This window comes from Glycine soja, chromosome 19 (assembly GCF_004193775.1).
Source record: "Glycine soja cultivar W05 chromosome 19, ASM419377v2, whole genome shotgun sequence".
Lineage (NCBI taxonomy): Eukaryota > Viridiplantae > Streptophyta > Magnoliopsida > Fabales > Fabaceae > Glycine > Glycine soja.
This window is the reverse complement of record NC_041020.1, coordinates 400,758-414,197: the sequence shown is the minus strand read 5'-3', so window position 1 is coordinate 414,197 and position 13,440 is coordinate 400,758. Positions and strand designations below refer to the sequence as shown.

The 13,440-nt window shown below is 31.2% G+C and overlaps 1 protein-coding gene across 1 annotated transcript; it reads right to left on the bottom strand.

Moving 5' to 3' along the window:
• Positions 1 to 244: 244 nt before the first annotated feature.
• Positions 245 to 1,687, bottom strand: LOC114400356. The gene has a single exon (XM_028362795.1). It carries the CDS (start codon positions 1,685 to 1,687, stop codon positions 245 to 247), a length of 1,443 nt encoding a protein of 480 aa, XP_028218596.1.
• Positions 1,688 to 13,440: the final 11,753 nt, after the last annotated feature.

Below are 13,440 nucleotides of genomic sequence, written 5' to 3'. Positions count from 1 at the left end.
ATTTAGAAACCATGAATGCAACATGATGCATGCTTATGCTTATGCAAAAAGAAAGGGAACAAATTATTATCGAAGAACTTGTTAGAGAAATTGTAAACATCATAAACTGAAACACTTCACTTAAGCATTGGAATATTACAAATTTTTTTTTTTTTTTTTTTTTTTTTTTTTTTTTTTTTTTTTTTTACAAGTCAAGAGATTTTGGGAGCTAAAATCTAAACATAAGGTCCTAAGAACTTCAGACTCAAACTCCCGGAGTAGATGGGTCCTCGGAATCTGAATGTGCACGGGAGAACAAGTCCATAAACTTCCTCTTCCTTCTAGCATCTTGGTGGAGCAAAACGTCTTTCCGACGAAGCAAGTCGTCCTTCTCAATCATCCTCTGGTTCTGGATAAAAAGCTCACGGCTCTGTTGGGCTATCTTTCCCTTCAAAGTCTCATTCTCTTGCTCTAGCTCCTGGCATCTCCTCTTCCAAGTTTCTTTTTCTTGCCTTTCTTTGGTTAATTGTTCATGAAACTCTTCCTTAGTATCAAAGGGGATAGGCAAGGATGATGGTGGGATGGTGGACGATAGGTATCTAGGTAAGCGGTAGGGTAGACCAAAGCTCTTGGTCCTATCAATAACCCACTGGGTATAAGATTCGTGCACATAGTCTGATTTCTTTCCCAACTGACTTATGTTGAGTCTGCGGATAGCGCTCCAAGCTTGTGCGAATCTTTCCCTTTTGTTCGAGTGATCTCCATGGTTAAGATAGAATTCATTAGTCAAGGCAAGGTTGTTTGGTTTTGTCTTTATCGGGTACCCAAATTGTCGTCGAGCGAGGAGTGGGTTGTAGCTAATTCCGCCACGCATACCCAAAAGAGGTACGTTGGGATATTCACCACAACTCACAATAATCTCTCCAACATCACTAGCTGCTTGGTACCAAACAATGTCAGATGGGTCAAGAGTCATGATTCGGCGAGGCCAGGAAAGCTTGTCATCATTGGTCTTGAAGGCACGGGATTGAGGTAAGTGGAAGGTAAACCACTGATAGAGTAAAGGTGCACAACAAGAAATGGTTCCCCGGCCAGCCTGGGTACGGTCATGGATAGAATGGTAGGTATCGGCGAGTAGAGTGGGTACGGGGTTCTTTGCAAGAAAGATTTTAATGGCATTGATATCGATGAAGTTGTCAACATTTGGGAAGAGTAAAAGGCCATATATAAGGAGGGCTAGGATAGAATGGAAGGCAAGTATACTAGCTGCTTCAGCAAATATGGAGGCTTGTTGGTAGAGGAAGTGGGTGGGAAGACCTTGGAGGCCTCCTTTAGAGGTAAGGTTTGCTTGGATGATGGAGGTTTTAAGATGGAGGGCGGCTGCGATGTCGGAGGGTTTAGGGGTAGGCTCAAAACCATGGAAAGGTATCTTGTCTGGCACAGGTAAACCTACTAGGTAGGAGTACTCTTCAAGTGTGGGGACAAGCTGGTAATCAGGAAATGTGAAGCAATGGTAGAGCGGGTCGTAGAACTGAACCAGGGTCTCTAGGCATCCTTCCTCAACATCTACTCTAAGAATTCTGAGCAACTTCCCATGATGAGCTTGAAAATCAACTGGATCACTTACTAAAGATGCTAGCTCCCTTAATCTCAACAGGTCTGTTTTTTTGAAAAGGTACTTCCTAGTGCTTCTCAGTGGGATGTCCATATCTACAAAGTTTACAAAAAGCTTGTCTAAGTCCTTCGATAATTTGGATGAAAAAAAAGAGTTTATGCATGGATGCATGTATGCATGATTATGCCACAGTATGGAGAAAACATGGTGAAGTTAAGTCCAAAATGTTGGAGTTAAGGGTAAACACGCCATTTGGTAAGGACTATGGTTTCATATGTACCTGTATCACGGGTTCTACCAAGTTCCCAAAGTCATTGACCACTTCCGGATATTGTCGGATTACGGGACTACTCCCGGTCCAACAACGTCCATAGGAAAGCCTCGTTTGAGTGTAGTATCGCGTATCAACCAATTCAAGACTACTCTTGATTAGCCACCGCACTACGTCCTAAAAGGCTAAGATGGGTTAAAGGTAACTAAAGGTCCTCAACTTCATAGGTCGCTTGGAAATATTAATGCTGAACACGACTACTCATGCCAACATAGTAATATTCCCAAGATCCCTCCATTGAGCGGGGTTATCACATGTGCCACATCCGAAACTCACTCTCGGAAAGACACTATGATTATACCACCATCCTATCTTATGTTTCCCTCAAGTCCGGGTGTAGGACTTATCTCACCACTCACGTAAAAGATAAACACTTAGGCACGCATTTACAGTTTCAAATAATAATAAAGCATAAAGATGAAGAAAAACAAGATAGGTTTAACCCACTTAGGAGTGTGATCCCCAGTGGAGTCGCCATTTTTCTGTCGCGGTGATTTTTGGATATCAAGCTATTGATTAGCATTGACTCGCATTTTTAAGATCACCACCGATCTTTTATTTTTCCGAAGAAAAGGGAGAAAGCTCGAAAAACCCTATTTTTGAGAGATCAAAGGTCCGGGGGTTGGTTACGCAAAGGGAAGGTACTAGCACCCTAAACGTCTATAGTACTCTATAGGAACCTCTTGCTTATTTTATCTTTATGCTAAATTAATTATTTGTTTGGAAATAAATGCTCAAGTGTGGAAAGATTAAAGAGGTGGGTTCAAAAGAAAGGAGAAGAAAAAAGTTTTTGTTTATTTTTATTTGATTTGGGAAGACAAAGTCTTTTGCCTACATACCCGAATGGGATCAAAATCATGTAGTTCGGGGTAGAAAGTCAAGTGATTGGTTTTGATTGATTTTAAAGTTCGAAAAAAGAAGAGTTTAGGCAAGGTAAGAGGCCGAAAAGGCATAGAAGAAAAAGAAGTGAGTTCGATTGATTTTAAATTAGAAAAAATGTTTTGATTGATTAAAGATTGATTAAAGATTTGATTAAGAAAGAAAGAAAAGATTGACCCTTTTTTTTGAAATTTTGATTATGGAAAGTTTTTGTTTTTTTTTTTTTTTTTTTTTTTTAATTATGCGGAGATAAGTCTAAACGCGCCGGATCCCTTAAAATGACGTTGGATCAAGTGAGGGTCCCTTTTCCTCGGATACGGTTCAAATCACATGATCGTCCTCGGCGGAAAACATAAAAATAAATGTGAGTGTCGGTGCAGATTCTCATTTTTTTTTTTTTTTTTTTTTTTTACATTGGACCTAGATACATTCTAATTGGCAATAATAAATAAAAATTGCAAATGCATTAAAATAAATATGCTGGAAGAAATAATAAAAATGCATGAAATACAAAACAATAAATACATATGGTGCATAAAATAAATAAAGAAAATGAAATGCAAGACATAAAAATAAATATAATGCTGGAAATAAATAAAAAAAAATGAAAATAAAAATGCAAGACATAAAATAAACATGATGCTAAAAAATAAAAAATGCAAGACATAAAGTAAATATGATGCATAGAATAAAAAATAAACAAAATAAAATAATAATAAAAAAAAAAAAAAAAAAAAAGCAAGACATAAAATAAGTATGATGCTGAAAAAAAAATAAAACGAAAATAAAAATGCAATACAGAAAATAAATATGATGCTAAAAAGAATGCGAGACATAAAAATAAAATGCAAGGCAAAAATAAATAGGGTACATAAAATAAAGAAAATATAAGTGCAAGACAAAAATAAATATGTGGCTGGAAAATAAAATGCAAGACAAACAATTAAACATGATGCTGGAAAATAAATAAAGAAAATAAAAATGCAAGGCATAAAATTAAATATGATGCGTAAAAATAAAAATGCAAGACATAAAATAAATATGGTGCGTAAAAAAAAAGAAAAGAAAAGGGTGCAGTAAGGAAAAAAGGGGGGTGAGAGTAGGAATCGGAAAAGAAGAAAAAGAGAAAAGAAAAAAAATGGGCCAGAGGTGAGTCCAGCGGGCCAAAAAAGGAGAACCGGACCGGTTTGGTCCAAGGAAAAAAAAAACCGAACCGGTCCGGCCTCTATATAAGGGCTCGGGGCCGGTTTTTTTCCCATTTTTAAAAAGCTTTTCTCTCTCTTCTCTTTTCTCTCTTCCCTTTTTCTCTCTTCTCTCTCTAGCACACACCGCCGGAAGTTGTTTACCGGCGCAGTGGCTGGCCGGCCATGGGTGGCGGCGCCGCCGCGTCGGAAACAGAGTCTCCTCCTTTTTTTAAAAAAACTACATGTTTTGAATTCCTTTTTTCTCCTAGTTCTCAAATCCACCGTTATTTTTTGAAAACCAACACTGATAAAGCCTAGATCTAGCCTTGAATCTTAGAAAAAAAGGTGAACTACCTTTGTCCTTATGTTATCGTTTAAGCTTCAGAGTGAAAACGGTTACAGCTTGGGTTGTGGGTGTGGGTGTTTGACGCAGTGCTTGTGGTTGTGTGGGTGTGGGTGTTTGACGCGGTGCTTGTGGTTGTGTGGGTGTTTGGTGTGGGCTTGGCCGCTAGTGGTGGTTGGTGTAGGCTTTAGGCCGCATGAGTGAGTGGGTTACTGTGTTTGCAGGGATTTCTGTTCTAATGTTTTGATTTTATGAGCAAGATGATTTTGGTTTTTTTTTGTTTTTGTTGGTGGTTCACGGAGGAGGAGGGTGTTGCTGAGTGGTGGCTGGTGGTGGCTAGTGGTTCACGGAGGGGGAGGGTGGTGTTGAGCGGTGGCTAGGCCGATGGTTAGTGGTGGCTTGGCTGTTGGTATTCCGACTGTTCGTATTCACCTCTGCCCTCTCTCTCTCTGACATGCACAGTAATTAATGCAGCATTTAAAGGACATAATTAGGGTAAAAAAACGAAGAGCCCCTCTGGGCCTGGACCGAGAAAACCGAAAAGGAAAAAGAAAAAAGGAAAGGAAAAGGAAAAAGAAAGAAAAAAACAAAAAACAAAAAAAAAAAAAAAAAAAAAAAAAAATAAAACAGCAAAATAAAAATAAAATAAAATAAAATAAAAAAATAAAATAATAATAATAATAAAAAAAAAAATAAAAAACGAAAAGAAGATACTAATAAAGATATCAATAAAAAACGGAAATAATAAAAAACACTTAATAAAAGGAAAAGAAAAGAAGAAAATAATAGCTAAAAATAAAAATAATAATAATAAAAAAAGGTACATAAATAAATAATAATAATAAAAAAAAGGGGCGTCTTCCAAACAAAAATGAGGTATTTTAAAATACCTCCCTGCCGAAATTTCATCTGAAATGATGGAAATTTCCGGCTTAAAAGACGAGAAAAAGAAATAAAAACGGGTCAAAAATGGGGTATGACAAGATGAAAATATTGTTAAATAAAATAGTCACCTGACTCATTATATGTATTTTTAAAAAAATATATAAAGATTGGATAGATCTATATTAAGTAGTTACCATTTGTAATATCAGTTAATGGAATCATCATTGACCTTCTTGTTTCTTGATTGCTTAACATGTGTATTTTCTAAAAGAGAATTACAATAAGTAAAATATAAGAAAGAAACAACTAATAAGAGAACGACATGTCTCATATTTAAAATGTCCAACATACTAGAAACAACTAAAGGTAAATGTCGCGGGAGTTTACAAATAGTCTAATTATTTTTTCTAAAACCATAATATGCACTATTTTGATGACAATTCTTAGATTTCTTGGTCCAGAAAAGGCATACTAGTATTATTGAGTACCTAAAAGCTAATCTAACCTAATAGAAATGCATTTCTTCATACATCTTCAAATCCTTTAGAAACACAATTGTTGCACGTTATGAATGATTTCAATAAGATAAATAGTTTTCGCATCATATGCATGGTGAAGATGGAAATGATTTGTGACCATCTATGAAGCAGTTGTGACGGCCAATGCATGGAAAAAGGTAAGAGAAACACATATTAATTGTCTAAAAGAATGCATATAAATAGGAAAATGAAGATCAATAAAAATTTCAACATTAATGATGTAATAAAGCATAACTTAAAATTCGCACCACATTAATGATGCATAAAAATGGCAATGCATAAAAAGGTAAGAGCAACACATATTAATTGCATTAATTTGCACCTAATGGTAGTATGGATTAAATTTTTCTAATGAAGACTAATAGAGCATGGTTTTTTTTATTGGAAATATTACCTGCGATACATCTACCATTAACTAAAATCTTTAAAAATTCATTGAAATTGAATTTCATTTCAATAAGTGACAAGGTATTCATGACACCATGTAAATTATTTAAGATTAGTTAATACTTTAAGAAAGGGTAGAAAGTGTTTTAGGATTTGGCATATTGATAAGATTTTGTAAAGTAACTCAGTAAAAAAATGTTTGGATGATTATCAATCATTTTTAACAATTTGAATTTAAATACTTTTATACATTTATCTTCCTCTAGTTCTGCACTTGATCTTTCCAAGTTAATTTATTGGTGAGTATAATCTTAACATAAGTCATATTTGGCTCTTTAGTAGTAGCTAGATGATTGAGTTTAACCAAGATCAATACATTCCTTTTTTTCCAATGGTGAAGTTGATTTTTTTGCTAATAATTTGTCAGTTGGAGTTTCTTCTACATTAAGGAGAGCCAAAGATGGTTTGCTATTTAAATCACCATCTTCAATGGCATTTTACATAATAGAAAAACCCGTTTAGCTTAATTTGATCCAAAATTACTAAACACAACTTTATAATAAAACTCAATAAGAAGTTTAACCAAACTACTAATTGCTTGTCATTAGCTAATTGGTTAATAGTGTCAATGAAGTCAGCCTCTTCTTCAAGGTTACAATTCTATGACACAAATGGTACCACCATGAACCAATGGTATCAAACTGAGACGGATCATTGACTCGGTCAGGGTACTGGGTCATTGGATCAGGGATCAACCTAATGAGTCGATAATTGATTCGCATGACTAGGTGTATAATAAATCTATGATTTTTATAATAAGATTAGATATATATTTTATATTTGCTATTGTTATACCAAATAGCTAACTTAGTCTGGTGGTAGAAGTTGTTTTATGTGATTAAAGCATATTAGGTTCGAAACTCATTCATGGTCTTTTAGTACCGACTAGTCTAGAAGCAATGTGTGTTTTGACTCGTAGCGTGGAAGTGAATAACATGCAATCAACTTATATTGAGCAAAGTTTAGCCAAGAACTATAGCTAATATTTAACAATGTGCTACCTGAGATAGTGTGTTTGTAGCATCATCGGTGAGGTAAGCAGGATTTGGGTATCATGAACCACTGATCGTAGTCCACAATAATATAATTGTTTCAATAGGAACAGACAAGTCACTGGGTCGCTAAAAACCACCAAAGTCTAGTCAGTTTTCACCGGTTTAAATGTATAATCGATCGAAATACAAGCTTGGACTAGGCACTGTGGTCAGGTTCCAGTACAACCGATCAAACTAGGCTATTCGAGTCTAGTTTAATTACAATCACTACCATGAACAATGTATTATATATAATAGTATAATCTTTAATTATATAATTTATAAAAATTACATGTATCATATTTTGGCTTATAAACTATTGGACACAATTTTTTCACACTAACAAATAAAAAGTATAGATTCTTCATGGTTGTCTTCCATTGTTGACAAGTAACTAATGAGAATATAGGTTTTCTTTCATTGCTCATAGGTAACTATTGAGAATATAGGAATAATTGAATAAACACTATTATATTCTTTTTTGAACAATGAAGCAATAGTAGAAATAAAAATAAACTTGCATGTGAAAATATTTTTGTGATCTAATCTTGATTAGGATGGTATGTGTGTGTGGGGGGGGGGGGGGGGGCTTAGATAAATAAGGCAAGGAGAAAGGAATTGGAAGAGTTATATACATAAATTGTTGGTTCATTAAGAGTCACTAATTTTCAATGACATGATTGAAAGGATTCTTTAAAACACTCAAAAGTATCTTGAGAATTGGATCGTTGGGAAAAATTCCATTGCATCAACCAAAAACACATTCAAGTATTTAATTGTAGTAAAAACAAAAGATCAAGGTCTCTTTCTTATGTAATTGCATACATTATTTTTATCAAATGAATTGAAACGATATCAAAAAATTAAATGTGTAAATGATTGAATGAAATATGACATATCTAATGGTTTTGATGGTAATTGTCTCATTGGGTGGATGGGATTGGCAACAAAATATGACATACAATCTATAAATATAAAAATTATTTCCTAAGTACATATACATTTTGAAAACTAATTACTAACACATATTAATATCCTATAAATTATTTTTAGGATATAAAAGGTAAAAATTAATTTTCAGGACATAAAAGGTAAAAGTTTTCTTAAAATAAAGAAACAAAAGGTAAAAATTAATTCTTAGTATATGAAAGGAAAAGTTTTCTTAAAAAGATATAAAAGATAAAAAAAATAAGTTTTAGGATTTAAAAGGTAAAAGTTTTATTTTAAAAAAAGGATATAAAAGGTGAAAGTAAGGTAGACTTATTAATTTGAGGAAGTGTATTTAGTAAGAGCCAATAATCTTTTTTCTTTTTAAAACTTTAGTTATTTCATAAATGCAAAAAAAAAAAAAACTCTTACCAAATTCAAAAAATCCCAACCCATTTGATTTAACCTAGAGATCTCCACTCTATTGTATAAAAGGGAGGCAACACACATAACAACCATCACTTTCAAGATCTATCCCTCATTTTCATCTCTGCCACTATCTCGGACAACATATACATGGATCCTTTCTCTCATTCACAAAGCATGACACCCTCAACCATGAACCATGATAACAACAAAGTTAGCAAGAACCATTTCATTCACGCTGCATAACCAACCATTCTCTTTGCCCTCATCTAAACATACAAGCTCAATAGCACACAAAGATTTGTCATATTGTCATGAAAACAACATTCGTTAACGCACCACACCACCAGGATCACACAATTATCAATGGACAATCACAATTTCATGGCATCAAGTGTGCAATTTAACCCATGAATGTTCATGATTATGATGTCATATATTAACAAATTGTTTGTTTATTTTCTTAAAGTATGGGATGGTCAATTATGAGATTGAATGCCAATATATTTAACGGGTCTTTGTTATTTTCTTATTTTATTTATGTGGATGGACAATCAAAACGAAATTTATCTTGTGTAAATTTTGATTTTAAATATTTTGATTTGAAAAACCTAGTGATAAAATATTTTTATTTTTATATTTTTTTTTGTATTCAAAATAGGTTGAAACAACATGTAATTGATGGTTTTAATAAAAAACCGATAAACCACAACTTATTAAACTTGATTTATTTAGTGTCTAATGTAAAAATGCCAAACTCCAATAGTGTATTGTGTATTCTATAATGGATGAAGTTTGTGGCTCAATCCATGTTATATATAAAAAAGTTTAAATATTTTTTTTATAAATATCCTCTTAACCAAAACACATGAATTTATAAGATTAGTTATATTAGCTTCTGTTGGTTCTTATAATTTACATGTGATGTTGTGTTTCTTTTTTTATTTGATGCATGAATTTATATTTACAATCATTTACCAATTTTTAAAATACATTAATTAACTTTTTTATTTAACTTATTTTATTTATTATTCTTGTGCTAATATTTAAAACTTATTATATGCTCGCAAAAACATCTAAACTGATATATTTACATAAATCAAAATTGGAAATGCTTAGACTTTAATTTATCTAAATTTAATAAGCTTAGAATTTTTTTTAGGCATACAATAAGCTTAGATAACATATCGAAATAATAAATCAAAGAAGTTAAATGAAAAATTAATGATGATCCGTAAATAAAAAATGGCAATTAATATGTTTTCAAACTTAACAATAATTGATTGAAAATGTAAACTTATGCACTTTGATTCAAAGGTCAAGGTAAAAAAGAAAAAGAATATTACATTTAAATTTCATGAAAAATAATTTAATTTATAAATACATGTGTTGTGTTAAGATAATGAGTGAAATATTTAAATACCTTTTAATATAAAAATATTTGAGGATGTTAAAAGAATCTTTTTAAAATATTTTTATTTGAATGTTATTAAAATATTTTTTATTGAAAAATAGGAGTAGCTGCCAAGCTATAGGGTAAAAAATAATATAACTATAAGAAACTAAATGAGATATTTTAAACTACATGGACTAAAATGAAAAATTGTTGCAACTATATGGATAAATTCTAATTAAACCTAAAAAGTAACCTAATATCATTTTTCACAAAAAAAAAATATAATTGTGAGACTTTATTTTAGCTCAATCTTATCAAGGAAAATTTTGCACTCTTTGACCACTTGTTTCCAACTTTATTATGGGATTTGATTAATATTGTGTCTTCCTATAAAATAAAGATGAGCATAAATTACTTTTGAATTTTTTTTGTTCAAAATTGATTTAAAATAAATCCAAATTAGCATTTTGAAAAAGATGAATTATGTTCACCTTTATCGAAGAGGAACACAAGATTTTAATCAAAGTCCATCAAGAAGTTAAATATAAGTGGTAAGAAAATGAAAATAGTGTACTTGATGGGAATAAGCTAAAGATAAGTCTTTGATTTTTTGTGAAAAATAATATTACAAAACCTTTTAGGTTTAATTATTATTTTTGTCTTTTTATTTGCAAATGAAATTTCAAAATCTATGTTTTATAAATGAGTTTGTGCTAAATCATGGTTTCCAACATCTTGATTAGGGCAACTATAACGACAAATGAAAACTTGTTGCAAGTTGTAACTATAAGAACAAATGGTAATTAAACTTGAAAAGTAGTTTAATATCATTTTTTACAATATATATATATATATATATATATATATATATATATATATATATTCCAAGGCTTAATTTTTTTAACTCAATCCTACAAATAATTTTTTTGCACTCTTTGATTACTTGATTCCAACTCTTTGAAATCAATTTTTCGGTCAAAATTGATTTAAAAAAATTTAGATTAGTTTTTAGAAAATATGAATTATGCTCACCCTTACCTTAGAAGAACACAAGATTTTAATCAAAAACTATTAAGAAGTTTGAAAGAAGTGGTTAGAAAATGAAAAAGTCTACTTAATGCGATTAAATTAAAGATAAACCTTAGATTATTGTTGAAAACTATGTCTTATGTGTCATCGGATGTGCATCCTGAGTTTGCATCTGAACGACATTAGTAAGCTAAAGTAATGATTTGATATAACATTTAAGAGTTGACATTTAAGACTTCATTTATTACTCAATGTCTCAGATTCATTTTGTAGAAACATATTCATAGGATCTATCAAATCCTACGAATAATAAATGAAGATCAAGATCTCAAAGTGCCAAGCTCTATCAAAAGGTGCACTCAACTATGTCAACCTGTTTTGACGAATAAGAAGTGAGTTTCTGTTAAAGTACTGTACACGAAAGCTAACCAAAGTGGACTTTCTGCACAAAGAAAACACGTGCATTTAATGCAAATATTAAATGTTCCAACAACTATTATCATTAGATGAGGAACAAGTGAAGAAATCTACCCATTGTGAGACAACAAACACTTGAAGATGAAGACTATAAATATCATTAGCTTTGAAAAACAACTCACGAACCTTACGCACAAATATTCATCATTCTTTTTGTAAAACACATTTTGTATATCCTTGTAAAGTTTACAAAAGCTCTCAAAACACTTTAAACATATTGAAAAAAAGACTAAATGTTGACTGTATATTCGTCTTTGAGACGATCATAGATTGATTTGTTTAGAACCAACAATGGCTTGATAGGATAAAGAATATTGGGTGTTGATCAAGCTTGGGATAAAACTTGATTTGTAGAAACATTGGTCGTGACATAATACTGTAACTTGTGAAGTTAGTGAAACTTGGTGATTTTCAAAGAATTGGACGTAGTCTCAGTGGTAGAGATGAATTAATATAACTCCCTACATATGATCTTTACTTGCTTCCTTTTTGTTTTGACTGGCTTAGGGTTTAAATTTGCTTTTAGACATTTGAAAATATCTTTTGCTTTGTTTTTTTTATCATCTGACTATGTTTTTGAAAATCTGTTATCCACTTCACAAAGCTTTTTTTTAGATGAAAACTTTGATTATTTATGAAAAGACTTTAAAATTTTTTAAAATCACAATTTAACCCCTCATTTTTGTGATATTTGTCTTTACAAAATTGGAGTAAATGAGTTTGTGCTAGATCATTATTCCAATATCTTGATCGGAGAAACTATAACGACTTAAATGAAAAATTATTGCAAGTTACAATAAGTACAGATGATAATTAAACTTGAAAAGTAATTAAATATAATTTTTTTTTAAAATAATGTATTCTGAGAATTATTTAGCTAAATCCTACAAATAGTCTCTTTGCACTCTTTGATAACTTGTTTACAACTTTTTTATGAGCTTTGATTAAAATATTGTCTTCCCCTAGGGTAAGGATGAACATGAATTACTTTTGGTGATTTATTTCAAAAGAACCTACTTTGGTAATTTTATCTAAAGTAATTTCCCTTTGGTCAACTTCTTTTATCTCTTAATGCATAACATAGGCTATGGAAAATACGATTTTAACTTATTTTATTCATTTGACACGTGTCTTATTTTTGGTTATTTTAGCCAAATCATCAAATATTGTTTTTTATTCATTTCTCACTCACAAAAATAGGCCTTCCCCTCTTGATTTCCCTTCTTCCTATTTTTTTTTACAATTTTTTGTCAATTTCTCTTTATTTTTTCGAAATCCTATTTCCTTTCCTCTTTCCATGGGTCAGCACAAGAATGAATCACTTGGAAATATTTTCATTTTAATTTTTTCTTCTCATTAAACATATAAATTGTACGACAGAAATAATAATGTACTAGTGATATGTGCCTAAACAAAGGCTATTTATTAGTACTATTCTTATACTCCTTGTTTGTAATATTTGTATGGTTTAATAAAAAAAATTGTCCCTCATCTTTTACATTTTTCGTCACTAAACTATAAAATTTATATATTTTACCATCAACATTTTAAAATTGTGTATTTTTTTCACTCATAACATATGAGAAATTTAAAGGATAAATAACCAAATTCATCATTGAAAGCAAAGTTATCAAACCGGGTCCGGTCATTGACCCGTTTGAAATAGCGGGTCAATGGGTCCAACCAGTGGGCCAGTAATTGACCCAGTTTGACATTATATATATTAAAAAATTTTAAATTATATATGTATATATTATATATAAGTATATAACTAATATTATTTGATTAAGAAAATTTCATTTATACTCCAAAATTCAAAATAACAGTTGAAGTATTAAAGTTGATAACACAAGTTTACAAATAATAATTTAATAACACAATTATACAAGTCCTGAGTTTTTTTCTAGCATTTTTTAGCATTTTTTAAATTTATTTTTCGCGAAAGAGAT